The sequence below is a fragment of the Egretta garzetta genome, unplaced genomic scaffold (genome assembly GCF_000687185.1).
Source record: "Egretta garzetta isolate BGI_Z169 unplaced genomic scaffold, ASM68718v1 scaffold732, whole genome shotgun sequence".
Lineage (NCBI taxonomy): Eukaryota > Metazoa > Chordata > Aves > Pelecaniformes > Ardeidae > Egretta > Egretta garzetta.
Genome location: NW_009259029.1, coordinates 183,286 through 200,206, shown reverse-complemented (window position 1 = coordinate 200,206; position 16,921 = coordinate 183,286). Strand labels below are relative to the sequence as shown.

The window sequence follows — 16,921 nt, the reverse complement described above, 5'->3', positions numbered from 1 at the left end:
AAAAAGCTGGCAGCAGCAGCTGGGACAGGGAACAGGGTGTGTCTAAAGGCTGGCTTGGCTCCCAGAGGTTTTGGGGAGCTCAGGTGGGTCCCCAGCTGGGCGGCAGGGTCCCTGGGGGGCCGTGCCGGGTGCGGGGAGGCTGGCGCTTTGGAGAGGAGGGTTTGGCAGGGCCGGCAGTGCGGCCACTCCTCCTGCTCTGCTCTGGTTTGAAGGGTTGTTCGGCGGAGCCGGGGAGGAGAGAGCAATGTGAGCGCTCCAGGAGTCTGGCTGGGGCAAAACTCCTGCCTCTTCCCTCCTTTCCGGCCTCTTCATTTCACCTTCTGAAGCAACGGGGCTTGTTTTCCCTTCCTAATGGCCCCAGCCCCACCTCACTTGGGCTTTCTGCTCCTCCTGGCTTGCTGCTTCTCCTCCTCCGAAACACAGCTCCTGGACTGGATTTGGGGCAACACAAAGACCACAGGAAGCCCAGCAGCACCCAGCGAGGGAACTGCAGCACCGGAGCCACTTGCCTCTGCAGCAGCTCCCACCCCCAGTGCATCCCCAGGGACATGGGGTGGCCAGGTGGTGGGGGGGGTCACCATCCCACAGCGCCAGGAGCCGGATGACACAACAGCAGCCCCTGCGGGCAAGGGGACCACGGCTGAAAACACTGAGCAGTGGGATGGGAATGCCACGGGGCTGGTGGAGAACACGGCACAGCCCAGCATCACTCCTCCCCACACCACGTTACCTGCCCCTGGCCAGGATGAGGCCAGTAGCTCCACAGAGGACCCGCAGCTCCCGGGGACAGGGACCACGAAGGACCCACAGCTCCTGGGGACAGGGCCCCCTGCAGCGACGGGGACATGGGTGTCCTTGCAGAGACCGGCAGGTCCCTGGCCAGGTAGTGCCCCTTTCCCTTTCTCACCAGGTGATGGTACCCACGAGCAGGCGGTGCCGCCCTGGGACCCCATGGCGCAAATGCCCCAACACCGCCACGGAGCATCGCCTGCCCCACCAAACCTGCGGCACGGCACCGGCCGCCAGGGGCTGGTGCTGGCTGGCATGAACGGGAGCCAGAGCCCTCCTTTGCCTAACAGGAGGGCAGCTAACAGTGTGGATCCTCCTCTTGCTGATAACGCCAGCCCTCGCGAGTTTGATTTACTAACTGCCGCTGCGCGACTCTACGGTAGTGGCGCGGGGCTCGCATCCTTCTTACCCAGACTGATGCCACCAGCCGGCCACTGCCTGCCCGTCCCAACCCGCCTACCCTTCTGCAGTGTGCTGGCCACCGACCATTTCAGATTACCGAATTACCTCCGCCACAGCAGCGAGGTGGAAATTTGGGCAGCTTTGCATGAGTGGGAGGGGCTGCTTGAATCGCGGTGCCATCGCTACGTGGAGTGGTTTCTCTGCTTGCTCCTGCTCCCCGGGTGTAGCGCCTTGGTCCCCATAACCCCCCCGCCGTGCCAGGGCTTCTGCGAGGCCATCAGAGACCAGTGTTGGACCCACTTGGCCGGCGGGCGCCTGCCTTTGCCTTGTGATGCTCTCCCTGAGGAGGACGAAGGGTATTCTTGTATCTTTATTAATGCTTCTGCAGGTAATGTGGCTGGGTGATGTCCGTGTATGTGTGTGTGTCTCCCCTTCCCAAACTCCCCCAGGTTTTTATGTGCCAAGGGATGTTTCTGCTTTATCCCCATGGGATGCTGCTGAGTCCAAAATCGCTTTCCATCTAGCCTCAGCTTCTTCAAACAAGGACCGCCAGTGGGTTTTGTCCCCCTCTGCAAGGCTAAGCGTTACTATCCCCTCCTCAGGCTTTTGTGCCCCTGGTGAAACACACTGGCCAGGTTAAAAGACAGTGTCCTGGTGGCCAGGACAAGACATGCTCCCCAAGAGCATCGTGCTGGCATTTGGGAGTGGCTTGCAGGTGCCACAGAGTGCAGCAAAGCCAAAGGGCTTTGGGGCGTTCCTCCCAGGAGTGGGACACCTGCAGAGTGGGCAGCTCCCCACAGGGACGGGGGAAGGCCCAGGACCTTGTGCCCACTCAACTGCAGTAGCATCAAGGACTGTGGCAGTGAGGAGGCTTCAAGGTGACCCGCGGCTGTGCTCACTCACTTCCCTCTCCCAGAGTGGCCCTTTGCCATGGGGTTAATGATTTACCCAACGGCTAATGTTTGATCCCCCCCTGCTTGGCAGGCATAAGAGGTTGCTTCACTTCTGGCTTCGTCATTACACAAGGGTTGACCCTTGTGTAAGTCAACCGGGGACCAAGATGTGCCTCTTTGTGGGGTGGGAAGGAAGGGAGTGGGGGGGACTGGTGCTCTGAGAAATGCGTGTTAGGGTGTGAGAGCAAGAACACAGTTTGGGATGAAAGCAGCAGCAGGAGCTCTCTGCTCCCTCTGTGGAGCCCTCTGAATAAGGCTGTGTTCCTGCTCCAGCCCCCTGCGCCCTCGGGTGATGGCCTGGGGCTACCAACCAGGAATGATGAGACACCCGCTGCCATCAGAGGGCCAATTTAGCTGGGGGCCAGCAGACAAGGGTCACACACATGGTCCCGTCAGTGTCAAAGAGGCTCTGTTCTCTGGCTGACCCCAGGGGTGGCATGGCGCGATCATGGAGATGCTTGGGGAGAGTCACGCGCTCCAGGATGGGCAGTATTAGGAATGGGTGGGGGATGTGGTGAAGGTGGTGTACCCCATGGAGTGACTTGAGATGCTCTTGCATGCTGGGGGTCCCCTGCATCCCCACTGGGATGGAAGCATAAGGCCACACTAGTAGTCCTGGCTTGGGCCAGCCAGGAAGGTCATGGCAGAGCAGGAAGGTGGCTTGGAGCATCTCTGGGGCCTTTGCAATGGCAACAGGAGCAAATGGCTGGGTCACTGCAGCCAGAGGCATCCCCAGAGCCACCCCATGCCAGCACCCATCCTGAAACTGCTGCAGCAACTCTGGTTCTCTGTGCTCTGTGGTTGGTGCTGCTGGTTTGCCACGAGGAGGAGGGAGTGCAGTATTTGGGCACTGGGTGCCCTTTGGACAAAGCAGGCATGCCCTGAAAGGTTTGAGGTTGAGAAGGGGCATTTGCCTTTTGCAGGGGAGCAGCCGTTTGAAGGGATCTCCCCTTTACATCCCCTGCTCCCCAGGTCCCATCCAGCCTTGCAGCCCAGGCCTCTGCCTGCTTTCTGCATTGTGCAGGGGAAATATGTGTCTCCGTTTGCTTTGGGAAGCACCAGCACCCAGCTCCCAGCCCGGGCTTGGGGGCGAGTGGCATATTTGGAGAGGAGGGAGGATCCCAAGAGCCAGCTGAAATGCCAAGGGTAGCGTGGTTGAAAATTGCATTGCTAACAAAAGCCTCTTTCAGCCTGTCCTCTGTCATCCCAAGCCCCAGGGGCAGACGATGGCTTGTCTTGCTGCAGAAATTGCATTGCTGTCTCTTACACCAGTGCAGACCCCTGGGAGGAAGCTCTGGTTTCCTCTTGCCTTAAAACTGCTGTGAATTGGGCTTCCTCCAGCCCGAGATAAGCTCCATCCCCGCATCCTGGTGTTTGCAGTCAGCTTGGCCACAGCCGCCTGCTGCAGGGTGGCTGGTGTGTCTGGGGATGGGATAGTGGGAGCAAGCTTGTGGGGTGCTGGAGCATGGGGTGTCTCAAGGGTGGGAGCCAGGCTTGCTATGCGTCGGGAGAGCTCTGCCGGCTCGCCCCATCATTTTTGGTGTAGGGCTGTGCTCATCTGGGCGGGAAAGGATGCTGGGCTCTAGGATCCAGAGGTCCCTGCAGCCAGTGAGACAGAGAGGCTGGCACTGAGTCCTTCCCCTCTGAGCAGGCTGGGGATGCCCTGTGGGGAAGCTCGAGCCCAATGCAGGGCAGATGAGGGGGTTAGGGCTGGTGCAAGACCAGGAGGGAGGTTTCCTCCCAGCTGGGTGTTCAGTTTTGGGATGCCAAGCTTGGGAGGGACTGGGAGCTTGGCAGAACCAGGTGGGCACAGAGTAGTTTCAGAGCAGCAGGCTCAGGAGAGGATCAGTGGGTCTGGGATCTGGCAGAGAGAAAACTTGCCCCCACCTCTGATTGGTGGCATTTCTAACGTCCCCGCTGCCTGGGTCCCTGTCACAGGGCTGGCACTGGCATTGGGGCTCGGCAGGAGGGGGAGGCTGGGGATGCTTCGTGTGTGCAGGTACCCCCAGGCTTTGGAAGAGGCACCCAGGTTTTCATCTCCTCCCACCATTCCAAGAGACATGTTTTCCTTCCAGGCTGGGCAAGGCTGGGCTGATTTAGTCTTTTTTTTTTTTCCCTTCTCTTCTTATTTTTTTTAAGAGCTCTGGAGGACAATGCCTGGCTTCAGAGCAGAGTGGAGGTTCCTGGCTGGTCCTCCAAGGCTCAACACAGCTCTGATAAGCCCCCATTGCTCACGTGAAACACCAGGATTGGAGTTGGGGACACTGAATTATCTCAGCTCCTGCTCCCGGCTCGGGATGGGGCTGAAATCAGCATCAAGCATTTGTTCCTGGTGCAGAGCCCTTGGACATTTCGGAGCCGGGGTGTTTGCGTTTCCTTGCTCCCGGGAAACATGGGGTTAAAAAGCACCCGGCGTGCTCAATCCCATCGAGTTGGCACCCGCCCGAGCAGTTGACATAGGAGAGGAGGAATCCAGCGCCCGGTGTGTGGGCGATGAGGATGTGCCTGCTGCCAAAACAACGGGAGCTGGCGTACAGAGGGCCGGCTCGCCCCGGCCAGATGTTCAGCTGTGTCGGGTAGAAGAGACCGTCCCAAGCCGAACTTCCCCAAGTGCCTTGAGAAAAAGGAGTTGGGAAAGGAGGCAAGCTCCAAATTGAGATCATCTGGGAAGCTGACGGGGCACTCTGGCTCAAGCCTGATTCCCAGGGAGTTGCAAGGGGATGGCTCTGATATATTCCCAGCTGGTGTGACTCCGTGAGCTTGTCCTGGGATGACGCGGGGGGTCACCGTGACCCCAGAGTGGGTACGAATGCAACACACTTCCCCATGGCTCCATGGTTGTTCAGCATCCTGGTGCTCCAGCAGCATCCCCTGTTTCTTGCACGGACTGTTGCTACCATGGGCAAGATCTATTTGGTTTTATCCAGTCTCAGGGATGTCCTGGCTCTGGTTGGAGGGTCAACAGCAGGGAATGAGTGACATTTTGGTGGGAGCAGCTCAAGGAGTGTTGCTGCCTTGGCCAACATGCAGCCTGAAGGAAAATCCCAGGCCCTGGGGAGGACAAGCAGAGGGAGACGCTGAAGAGTGGTGTTTGCGGGAGGCACAGCCAGTGGTGTCCTCCCAAGGCGCCTGACTTGAGGGTGACCATCCTCGCTGGGCTGGTTGTCACCATACCCTTTCCCTTCCTCTGCAGAGAACCTGAACACCGAGGTCAGCCTCCTGGAGCTGATTGGAGACCCCCCGCCAGAGGAGATCCTCAAAATTTATGGCCCTGACAACAGCCCTGGCTATGTCTTTGGCCCCAATGCCAACACAGGCCAGGTGGCCCGGTACCACCTGCCAAGCCCTTTCTACCGGGACTTTTCCCTCCTGTTCCACATCCAGCCCACCACTCCCCGGGCTGGCATGCTCTTTGCCATCACGGACTCCTCGCAGAGCATCATCTATGTGGGCGTCAAGCTGTCAGAGCTGCGGGTGGGCAAGCAGCAGATCATCTTCTACTACACAGAGCCGGGCTCGCCAAGGTCATATGCAGCAGCCACCTTCACTGTGCCCACCTTGCTCAACCAGTGGACACGCTTTGCCATCAGCGTGGAGGAGGATGAAGTTGTTCTCTACCTGGACTGTGAGGAGCACGAGCGTGTCCACTTTGAGCGCTCCCCGGATGAGATGGAGCTGGAAGATGGCTCCGGGCTCTTTGTTGCTCAAGCTGGAGGAGCTGACCCAGATAAATACCAGGTAAGGCCTTGGGTCACTCCAAGGAGCATCTCCAAGGAGGAGCGTGGGTGAGGCTGGAGGACGTGACACCAGCCTGTGCCTGTTGAACTAACCTCTTTGCCCAGAAGACAAACCAGTGACCACATTCCTCATGCATCCCTGGGGAAGGAGACACTTGAGATGGGGGGGAAGGTGGCTTGAGATGCCACCAACTTTATTGTCTTGGATCTCACCAAGGCAAAGTTCTCAAGGTGGGTTGGCAGGAGGAGATGGGATTGTGCTACAGCAGCCACCATTGCCCATACATTTTCCAGAAAACGCTGAGCCTCTTTGAGTGTCCCCTTTGCAACTTTGGTTGTCCCCTTAGGTGGAGGAGCTGGTTTGGCTGGTAAAATGTCTCTGTTAGCTGGAAAAAATGCTTGGGCCAGAGCATATCTTTGTTGGCTGACATTGGGCGGTATCTGCAGGAAGACTTTGGAGAGCAAGGAGGGAAGATGATAGCTCAGCCCCTGATTTGACCATGACTTATGTTCTAGATAAGGTATATGGAAAGTGTGAGGAAAATGCCCAGCTGACATGGAAATCCCCCATGGTGCTTGAGGAGAGGAAAGTTCAGGATTGCACTACCAGGTTTCTCCTGGATTGAGTGCAGTTTGCCTAGCAACAGAGGCTCTGCCGAGTGGAACAATGGTTTTCCTGGAGAGCTTTGCAAAGCACGTTTCTGAGCTTAAACATCATCTTGACTAATGAGCAGGCTGCCACAGTCCCAGTTAAATGGCTTTGGGCAGAGAAAGCTCCTCCGGGAAGAGTTAATGATTGATGGGCTGGGGACCAGTTTGTGCTGGGATTTGGGTTGGTCCTTTGAAGGTCTCAAGACCAACTTTTTGCTTTTGAACTGCTGGGAGGGCTGGGTCATGGCCGTGGAGGAACTCCTGTCGCCAGCTGGAGAGGGTTTGGCACCGTTTGGAAAGCAAAGCAACAGCCTGAAGTGGAGTGGAGTACTCCTGCCTTTCTAGCAGATGATGTTCCAAACACCCGATCCCACCGCCCACCCCCAGTTTTCCCATGGGGAATGGCTGACCATTGAGGAATGGAGGCTGACTGCCTCAGCCAGCCGAGATAGGAGCCGGGAGCATCTGACTGCCTCGTGGCATTTCCATTGCCGACCAGCCCTGACTCGCATTATCTGGAGCTAACGCCCCGTTAAGCTGATTAAAATCTGGCCCTGGGTCAAGATGCAAGACAAGCTGCTCATGGGCAGCTGGAGGGCTGCTGGTGGGGTCTCAGCTGACATCTCTGCTTCTTCCCAAGTTGCCTTTGTGTCACTGGGATGAAACCTAGAGGGGCGAAGCCTGCAGGTAGCGCAGAAGCCCCTGGGACAGAAGATATCAAGGTGGTAACTGTAAATGGGGGTCTCAGCTGGGGTCTGACAGTAGGGTTTGTTTGCAGCTGGGTGCATGATAAGACCCACAGTGCTGCTGCCCCCTTTATTGGGGCAAATGGGCTGCAAAGGGCCCTTATGGGAATGCCTCGGTTCAGGTCTGGAAACGGATTATTCCCGATGCTTCTGGCAAGCCCTGGGACTGGGAAGGCCAGGCTGGAGTGTTGGAGTTATCAAAGCTTGTGCTTGATTCTGTTGCTCAGCAGAGAGGAGAGGGATGGATTAGAGCTGCCTGTCACCAGGGCAAGTAGCTGGAGGAGGTTACAACCCACCTGGGGGGCATTTGCTTGTGGGAGGGATTTATATATATTTTTTTATTATATATATTTAAAAATACAATGTACTTATAATATATTTATTATATATTTATAATATATTATAATATCATAGCCAGCCTGACTGAACTGCAACTGCCCCTGATTCTTGTTTTCTTAAACCCATTGTGTTCCCTGAGCGCAGCTCTTTCCTGGACGTGGTGCGCTGTTGAGCCCAAATATTATTTTAGGTGTCTTGCCCAGAGAAGAGACACTGAGCAGGAGGTATCTGCCCTCTCTGAGCTTGCTTCCCAGTGTGGTCCCTGGCACCTCCCCACTGGGATCAGAGGGATGGGCAGCATCCCATCCTGGCAGCATTCCCATGACCCATCCCAGCAACAAGGACCTGGGCTGGGCTCTGAGATGTGCTGGGTGACCCCGTTCACTGTGGGAGCTGTGGGGTTCAGGCTGGTACCCACACACCCTTCCTGGCTGATGCTGCCCTCCCAGGAAGTGCAGGTAGCTTGGCTGCAGGGGTTTGTCTGGAGGCGGCATCCTTGGGAAGGAATTTGTGACGGTTTCTTGTATATACAAGCAGTCTGGATGCACACAGTGCTTGCAAAACCCAAATAAATGGTAAGGAAGTGCGGATTAGCTTAAGAAATACAAAACCGTGGCTGCAGTTGACTGGGACCTGCCAGCAGCCCCTGCTTGCAGCAGAGAGGCTGTCTGCAGCTGGGGGGCCCTCCAGAGAGGGGGAATGAGGACTGTGGCCAAAGCATTGCTGGCTGAGTGGCCAGATCCTGGCCACCACCTCTGTCTGCTTGGCTGGCCTGTTACTGGTGCCGGCACAGGGCTTTTCCCCATGGCTTGCTGAGCCACACTGGTGACACTGGGGCCCGGGGCTGCAAGGTTGAAACCTTGCTGTGCCAGGACATGGATGCTGTCGTGGTTTAACCCCGTCTGGCAACTGAGCTCACTCCCCGCCCCCCTCCTTGGATGGGGAAGAGAATCAGAAGAGTAAAAGTGAGAAAGCTCATGGGTTGAGATAAAGACAGTTTAATAGGGAAAGCAAAAGCCACACACACAAGCAAAGCAAAGCAAGGAGTTCATTCACTGCTTCCCACAGGCAGGCAGGTGCTCAGCCATCTCACGAAAACAGGGCTCCATCACATGTAACAGTGACTTGGGAAGACAAACGCCATCACTCCCAACATCCCCCCTTCCTTCTTCTTCCCCCAGCTTTATGTGCTGAGCATGGCGTCATGTGGTGTGGGACATCCCTTTGGCCAGTTGGGTTCAGCTGTCCTGGCTGTGTCCCCTCCCAGCTTCTTGTACACCTGGGAGACTGAAAAGTCCTTGACTAGTGTAAGCACTGCTTAGCAACAACTAAAACATCAGTGTGTTATCACCATTCTTCTCATACTAATCCAAAACACAGCACTGTGCCAGCTACTAGGAGGGAAATTAACTCTGTCCCAGCCAAAACCAGGACAGATGCTCAGATGGAGAGCGCTCTCCACGCCAGGCAAAATCATAGAATCATAGAATGTTTTGAGTTGGAAGGGACCCCTAGAGGTCATCTAGTCCAACCCCCAAAAGAGCCTGATGTATGCAGGGCACTCGGGGACGTGGTGGCTGCGTGGCATGGCAGGTCACCTCATGCTGCGGGGCGCATGTCCATCCATGCTGCATGTCCATCTGTGGCAGCCCTCAGTGTGGTTTCCTTCCAGGGGGTGATTGCTGACTTGAGGCTGCAAGGGGACCCACGGGCAGCTGAGCGCCAGTGTGAGGAAGAGGAGGACGACACTGAGGAGGTGAGTGCTGGCAGCCCAGCTGGGGCAGGCTGGGGAGCTGCCACCTCCTGTTCCTGGCTGACCCTTTGCCCCTTCTCCCCGGGCAAACACAGGTCTCTGGTGATTTTGGCAGCGGGGCAGAAGGTGGACACCAACCCTCGGGGAAAGACAGAGTAAGTTGGTGCCCGTGGGCATTGCACTCAGTGGCAGGACCCCAAGATTTTAGGGATGAGAAGGGCCCTGCATGATCAAGGTCCGAGGATGCCCAATGGGGTCCCGGCGCCTGTCCCTTTTGAGAGGGCACTAGGAGGTGAATGGCACCGCAGTGTCCCCTTATTGTTGGCGCAGGACGTCCCGGGGCTGGTGGATGCCGTTCCTGTCACCTCTCCCCCTGTGGCAGCGGGCGGCGGGCCGAAGAGCAGCGGGGGCTCCCCGCAGCAGGCGGAGAGGACCAGAGCGGAGGAGACACTGCGGGTCTCCACAGGAGGTAATGCCGACAGCAGCATCCCCTTCCCCACCACGCCGGCCAGCCCTGGGGCACACTGACAGGGATGTGGTGGGGTGGCCGTCCCCCAGCATGACTGGGTCCCTGTTCCCTTCCTGCAGGTACCGGCCCCAAAGGCGAAAAGGGGGAGAAGGGTGAGCGTGGCCTGAAAGGGGACTCGGGGACTAGCAGCATTGTGGGGACAGGCAGCGTCAAGGGTGAAAAGGTGGGTAAGAGAGGGGATCCCAGGGGCTCGAGGATGCCACTGATGTGTCCGGGTTTGACACCCGCTCCTCTTTGCTTCTGTCCCACAGGGGGAGAAAGGAGAACTAGGCATTAAGGTAAGCATTGCAGGGGGAGCCGGGCTGCAGCCCTGCCTGACTGGGCTGCCACCCTGGGGACATGCCACCCATCCCCATTTCTGTCTGCTCACCAGGGCAGTGCTGGATTTGGCTACCCTGGCTCCAAGGGCCAGAAAGGGGAGCCGGGCAACCCTGGACCCCCTGGGACCCTCGCACGGCACACTGATGGCTTGATGGTGGAGCAGGTCACCGGTCCCCCGGGGCCACCAGGGAAGGACGGAGCCCCTGGCAGGGATGGCGAGCCTGTGAGTCGAGCCCCCCACTCACTGGGTATCCCCTCTCCCCGCACCCATGCCTGCCTGCACACTGACCTCTCCCCTCTCTGCCATCCCTAGGGCGATCCCGGCGAGGATGGCAAACCCGTAAGTGGGGGGCGGTGGGAAATGTGGCGGGGCAATGGGTGCCAGCCACCCCCTTGCCTCCCTGCCTGCTGACCCCCCACTGCTCCCCTTTGCAGGGTGATATGGGACCGCAGGGGTTCCCTGGGACACCAGGGGAACCTGGTCTGAAGGGGGAGAAGGTGAGTGCTGGTATGGGGGGAGGGCACCCCTTCCTCTCGACAGCAGCTGAGCTATGCTCGCAAACCACACTCTCATCTATTCCAGGGTGACCCAGGTGTGGGGCCAAGGGGACCCCCTGGACCACCTGGTCCCCCAGGACTGCCAGGACCCTCCTCCAAGCATGACAAGCTGGTGGGTACCCCCTGGGACATTGGTTTGGTGGGGAGGGAGCATGGAGGAGTGGGATGCTGCCACCAGCCCCCAGGCAGCATCCCTGTGCTGCTGAGCACCCCAACCCTGGCCGTCAGTGCCTGACATTACCCTTCTGGTTTTCCCCCAGACGTTCATTGACATGGAAGGCTCTGGCTTCGCTGGTGACTTGGAGAGTCTGCGGGTGAGTGTGGGGTCCCCTCCTGCCGGCAGGGTGTGGGAGGACATGTTCAGCCATTGTCCCCTCCTTCTCTTGTAGGGTCCACGAGGGCCACCTGGTCCCCCAGGGCCACCCGGTGTGCCCGGTTTGCCAGGGGAGCCGGGACGGTTTGGGATGAACCTCACAGACCTACCAGGACCACCAGGGCTGCCGGGCAGAGATGGGACCCCTGGGCCCCCAGGGCCAGTGGTAGGTATATGGGGTGGTCAAGGGCACCCATCCCAAGGCCACCCTGTGGCGGTGGGGCTGTAACTGCCCCCTGTGGTGGGGGGGGCTCTGTGGCCACCAGCCCCACAGGGTTTTCCTGTGCTGGAGTCAGCTCCTGGGCATCTTGCAGGGTCCTCAGGGTCCTCCTGGAAGAGACGGAGCAGCTGGGCAGGCAGGGCCCAAAGGAGAGCGGGTGAGTGTCCCCTGTCCCATGTCGCCTGGGAGCACATCATGGCTCCCCTGCGGGGCAGCTGGCACCCCAGGGGGGGCTGCAGCAGCTGATGCTCGGTCCCCTGGCACGTCTCCGGGAGGTCCCAGCTCCCTCCAGCCCTGGACTAGAGAGCATCAACCTGCTCCTGGAGCAAGGCAGCTTCTTCACACCCTCTTCTCCTTCTTCCTTCTCCCCAGGGCGACATGGGTGACCTTGGTCTCCCTGGTGCACCGGGACCTAAGGTACCGTGCCTGGGGTGGGTTTCTTGGCAGGGGGCCCCACGTGCATTGCAGACTGGAGGCAGGGAGGCTGCTTGGCAGGCCACTCCATGCTGGAGCGGGGAGGGGGATGCTGGTGTTTGGGTTCCTCCTGGATGCTGGTATTTGGGTTCCTCCTGAAGCAGAGTGGTGCCGCAGCTTGAGGGTGTGTGGAGCTGCTGACCACCCTCAGGACGCTCGCCAGGCTCCTGCCACGCTTGCTTGGCTTTTGTCCAGGTACTGCTGCCTCGAGAAGTGGGCAGGCAAGCCAAACAGGGTATTTCAAAGCACAGAAGAGGGTTTTCTTGGGGGGCTTTGGGTGCTCACACCCCACTGGGAAATACCCCTTCTTCTGCACATTGCTCTCCTGCCTTGCCTGCATGAGCTTCATTCTGCCCTGTATTCCCAAGGGTGGAAGTGAAGGCTTGCTGGGACACACACTATCAGCCTCCCTCAGGGGCCAGGGTGCCCCTTGGGATGACCCATCCACTGCAGCTTGAGCTGGGGGCAAGAGCCTCAAGAGTTAAAGTTTCTTAATGCTGCCGACATCGAGAGGGTAGATGGGGCAGCAGTGGGCGTAAGGACTGATCCTGCCCCTCTGGGGCCTGTAGCCAAGTTCAAGGGTGCCTGCAAGCATCCCCCCACTCAGTGCTGAGGGCTGCATTGGAGTCAGCGATGCATAAAAAAAAAAAAAATTCATTTTTATGATTTTAGACGAGCCTCTGGTGGCCACTGTGCACATTGCATGGGGAGCCGAGGCCGTGTGAGGATAGCCAGGATGAGGGACGCTGGAGCTGGGCAATGCCCTGTACCAGAGAGCCCCTCTGCCCCGGCAACAAGAAGCATCTGTGCCCTGTCCTAAGGGGCGCTTTCGGGATGTGGGAGGGGATGCATTGCCTCCCACTTGCAGGCTCCAGGCAGGGACTGTTGCCACCTCGTCCCATCTGTCCCCTTTTCTTTCTTGTCCCCTTTGCAGGGCAGCAAGGGAGAAATGGGACCAGCTGGAGCCCCAGGAGAAATGGGGTTAGCTGGCCTTCCTGGGCCCATTGGACCCCGAGGGCAGCCAGGGCCCCCTGGTCCCCCGGGACCGCCAGGACCAGGCTACGAGGTTGGATTTGTAAGTGATCACCCCTGTGATGGGGGGGTGGGTTAAACTGGAGCAGGGGGCAGACATGGCTCAGGCCCTTCTCCCCCCTGCCCTCCCACTTAGGGTGACATGGAGGGCTCGGGGCTGCCATTTACCGCCAGCTCCCCTGGACCACCTGGACCTGAAGGACCACAGGTAAGCTCCACTCTTGCTCCTTCCCTTCTCTCTATCTTGGGCTCCCCAGGACATCCCCTGCCATCATGTCCCCTGCCATCACCCCACACTCATGGCCCCCTTCTTATTGCTTGCAGGGGGTGCCGGGACTGCCGGGGGTGAAGGTGAGGAGCCTTTCAAACACCTTCCTCACCCTTTTGTGGAGCCAGCTGCAGGAGCCTGGCTCCATCCTTGCAGGACACCCACAGGCAGCCTGTGGGGATGGTCCTGCTCTGACACCTCTTTCCTTGCAGGGTGAAGCTGGCAGCCCTGGGCAGCCTGGCTTGCCAGGACCGAAGGTAGGAGGGCTGAGAGGTCAGGACAGGCTGTGTGTGAGCCTCTGGGGTTGGTGGGGTACTGGGGAGGAGCCCTGTGCTCCCCAGCCTGGGGCTGTCGGGAGGATGCTCTGTATTGCATCTCACCCTTTCCTCACTGCAGGGAGATGCTGGTGTGCCTGGAGTGGATGGCCGCCCTGGACTGGAGGGCTTCCCCGGACCTCAGGTAGGAGCATCAGGCCCCCACTTTCCAGAACTGACCCCTCGCTCCAGGCAGGGCACACTTGCACATGGCAGGGCCACTTGCAGCAGCTCCATCCCCAGCAGCCAAAATCCATCCCCAGCAACCAAAATCTGCCCCCAGTAGCCAAGATCCAGACCCTTCCCCATGTCTTTGGCTGTTCTCCTGCTCTGGGACCAGGCTCACCATGTGCCAGGGGTGACCATGCTGCTTGGGACCCCATACTCATGAGCTTACCACCCTGCTTGCCATCACCTCCACCCAAAAGCATCCCACCCTGGCTCGCTGCCTGGACCTTGCAGGTGGGGGTGTGGCCTGAAAGGTTTTGCTGAGCTGCAGGCAGGAGGGGTCTCTGCTTGTGAGCCAGGGTCCGGCTGCGTGTGGTGCCAAGCGGGAAGCTCACCCCTGCCTGCTCCTCCTTCCAGGGACCCAAAGGTGACAGAGGCAGCCCCGGTGAGAAGGTAGGTGCCACCAGGCTGGGAATGGGGACCGGCTAGCAGTGGCCCTGGGGCTGATGGCTTGTGTCTTCCAGGGTGAGCGAGGCCAAGACGGTGTGGGGCTGCCTGGCCCCCCTGGTCCACCTGGTCCCCCTGGACAGGTCATCACTGTCTCGAGCGAAGATGTAAGTGATGGGTCCTGGCTTCACCACAGCTTGGGGGAGCTAAAATTGGGGGTTGGGGAGGAAGAGACCTGGGGAGGAAGAGACCTGCCCAGCACCCATCATCCAGGGGGACTGAGAGAGACTTCTACAGGAGCTCTGACCTCTTCAGAGGAAAGATCAGGGTGAAAAACCTTGTTTTGTCTCTTCTTCCAGAAGTCTTTGGTGGCTTTGCCTGGTCCAGAGGTAGGTGCCCCCCTGCTACCCACAATCCCCTGGCAGTGCCTGGAGGGCATCCAGTTTCTTGGAAAGAGGGAGTTTGCTCATACAAGCATCTCTGCTTCTCTCTGCAGGGCAGACCTGGTCACGCTGGCTTCCCGGTGAGTTGGTGGTGGGGCTGGGGACCTCAGGGGTGGCACTGGTGCTCACAGTGGGGCATGGGGCAGTGCCTGGGCACTGGAGGGTGGAGTCAGAGTGAAAGCTCTGGATGTGCTTTGGTGAAACCTGGCTACTGGTTCTGCTGCAGGGATGCTGGGGTGGTCATTGGGATCTACTGTTGGTGGGTTGGGGCTGACACAGGCTCTGTGCTCCTCCCTGCAGGGCCCAGTGGGACCAAAAGGAGACCGGGGGTCATCTGGCCCCCAGGGCTCCCCGGGGTTGAAGGTAACTGCTCTGGGCTAGCTCTGCCCTGTGGGGTGGTCATGCTCCTGGTCCTCCATCCTGCCTGACCACCCGGTCCCGGGAGTGATGCCAGCCCCACTGTGGGAGGGAGCCTGGTCCCTCCATCTCCCCTTGCCCCTCCTCCTCTCTTGCAGGGGGAGAAGGGGGAGCCCGGCGTCATCATCAGCCCTGATGGGACCATGGTGACCTCGAAGGTGAAAGGAGAAAAGGTGGGTGTGCCACAGGAATGGGAGGCATGGCCCCTTGGGACGGGTGCCAGATGGTCCTGTTGGTGATGCCCTTTCCCTTTCTGCTGTCTGCAGGGGGAGCCAGGGCTGCAGGGACCGATGGGACCCTCGGTAAGTCACCATCGCCATCCTCCTCATATCCCACCGGGAGGGACAGAGCCAATCAAGGGCAAAGGGGGACAGGGGTGCCCCTGCTCTGAGCACCCCCATCCTCATCTTCTCTCCCCTCCAGGGTCCCCAGGGACGAGCAGGGATGAAGGGAGAGATTGGCTTTCCGGGCAGACCCGTAAGACCCGCTCCCGGTTTGTTTGTCCCCTCGGCCATCATCTCCTCCACTGCGTCCCCCCACCCTGTTTGCACATCTTGCACCCACTGAACCCCAAACCCCATTGTGTCCCTGCGGTGCCGAGGGGTGGGGTGATGCCTGGAGCTGCTGGGGGAACGGGGACAAGGCTCATCTGTGCTGCTCATCCACAGGGACGTCCTGGCATGAACGGGCTGAAGGGCGAGAAGGGTGACCCTGCAGATGTCAGTAGTGTGCTGGGCTTGCGGGTGAGCATTGCTGCAGTCCCCCTGGGATGCTGGTCCAGCAGATGGGGACACACTGAGGGTCTCCCTGGGGACCCAAATCCCTCTGGCAAAGGGCACATGCCTCCCACTCAGGGACTAGTTGCCCCTCTGGGGCAAGGCATGGCTCCAGTGTCCCCCCCTACAGGGACTGTCCAGTTTTCAGGACCCTGACGCATTTTCTCTCCCACTGCAGGGTCCCCCGGGACCCCCAGGTCCCCCAGGTCCCCCTGGGCCACCTGGCAACATAGTCTACGACAGCAGCAATGTGAGTAACAACATGGTCACTGTGATGGGGGAAGCTGAGGGCTGGTGACTGGGTCCCCCCAGTGCCCCTTGCTTGGCTGGAGGGGACAGGGGACACTCAAGTGGCGTCCTGGCCAGGGCTGGCACATGGGGCTGCCATCAGCATCACATCGAGGCAGGGTTCCCCAAGGATGCTGCCATCTCTGCAGCTGCTTCCTTTGCATCCCCACAGGCCTTCAGCGACTCCAGCCATCCTTCACTGCCGGGCTTCCCTGGTAAGTGGGGTGTCTCTCTCCTAGCCTCCTCGGTGTGGTTCAGGGACACCTGACAAGGCCAGGGAGGGTGGGATGGGACCCGCTCCATTAGAGCTGGGGCTGGGATGCTGCAGTGCTGAAATGGCATCTCGCTGCTGCTCTCCACAGGTTTCCACCAGTTTCCAGGACAGAAGGGAGAGAAAGGCGATGCTGGAGCCCCAGGGCCCCCAGGTGGGTCACCCATCCCTGCAGGCAGAGGTGGGTAGGGGGTGGCTCCTGCCCACCCCAGCTCTCCTCTCCCTCTCCACAGGCCACTTCCCCTATGACCTGAGTCACTTTGGTGCCAATCTGCGGGTAAGCCCTTTGCCCGCTGGCAGCGGGTCACAGAGACAGCACCCAGCACGATTTGGGGTACCAGTGTGTGCCCTGGCCGCTCACTCTAAGATGTACCATCCTGCAGGGTGACAAGGGGGAGGCAGGTCCCAAGGGCGAGAAGGGCGAGCCAGGCAGCATCCCGCTCTATGGTCCCAGTGTCTCCGGGCTACCAGGACCTCCGGGCCCCCAGGGCTATCCCGGGCTGCCGGTGAGTACCTCACGGCGCAGAGGCTGAGGGGGGCATGGGGGGGGCAGCATCCCTGGGTGCTTTGCTCCAGCGATGCTCTCTCACACTGCCTAGGGTCCCAAGGGGGACAGTATCGTTGGGCCCCCGGGGCCTCCTGGACCTCAGGG

The 16,921-nt window shown here is 59.4% G+C and overlaps 1 protein-coding gene across 1 annotated transcript in view; it reads left to right on the top strand.

Moving 5' to 3' along the window:
* The first annotated feature begins 351 nt into the window (after positions 1-351).
* Positions 352-16,921, top strand: part of COL18A1 (collagen type XVIII alpha 1 chain) — a 19,113-nt gene continuing 2,543 nt past the window's right edge. The window contains 35 exon segments of the mRNA XM_035890250.1: positions 352-1,579; positions 5,338-5,882; positions 9,290-9,373; positions 9,466-9,525; positions 9,701-9,839; positions 9,959-10,062; positions 10,151-10,177; positions 10,273-10,443; positions 10,534-10,560; positions 10,656-10,718; positions 10,804-10,890; positions 11,039-11,092; positions 11,168-11,317; positions 11,466-11,528; positions 11,744-11,788; positions 12,780-12,920; positions 13,014-13,085; positions 13,202-13,228; positions 13,358-13,402; positions 13,542-13,604; positions 14,045-14,080; positions 14,152-14,241; positions 14,434-14,463; positions 14,571-14,597; positions 14,818-14,880; positions 15,033-15,107; positions 15,201-15,236; positions 15,358-15,411; positions 15,603-15,677; positions 15,889-15,960; positions 16,171-16,204; positions 16,361-16,423; positions 16,503-16,546; positions 16,653-16,775; positions 16,869-16,921. Coding sequence (XP_035746143.1) covers positions 352-1,579; positions 5,338-5,882; positions 9,290-9,373; positions 9,466-9,525; positions 9,701-9,839; positions 9,959-10,062; positions 10,151-10,177; positions 10,273-10,443; positions 10,534-10,560; positions 10,656-10,718; positions 10,804-10,890; positions 11,039-11,092; positions 11,168-11,317; positions 11,466-11,528; positions 11,744-11,788; positions 12,780-12,920; positions 13,014-13,085; positions 13,202-13,228; positions 13,358-13,402; positions 13,542-13,604; positions 14,045-14,080; positions 14,152-14,241; positions 14,434-14,463; positions 14,571-14,597; positions 14,818-14,880; positions 15,033-15,107; positions 15,201-15,236; positions 15,358-15,411; positions 15,603-15,677; positions 15,889-15,960; positions 16,171-16,204; positions 16,361-16,423; positions 16,503-16,546; positions 16,653-16,775; positions 16,869-16,921 — 4,070 coding nt within the window.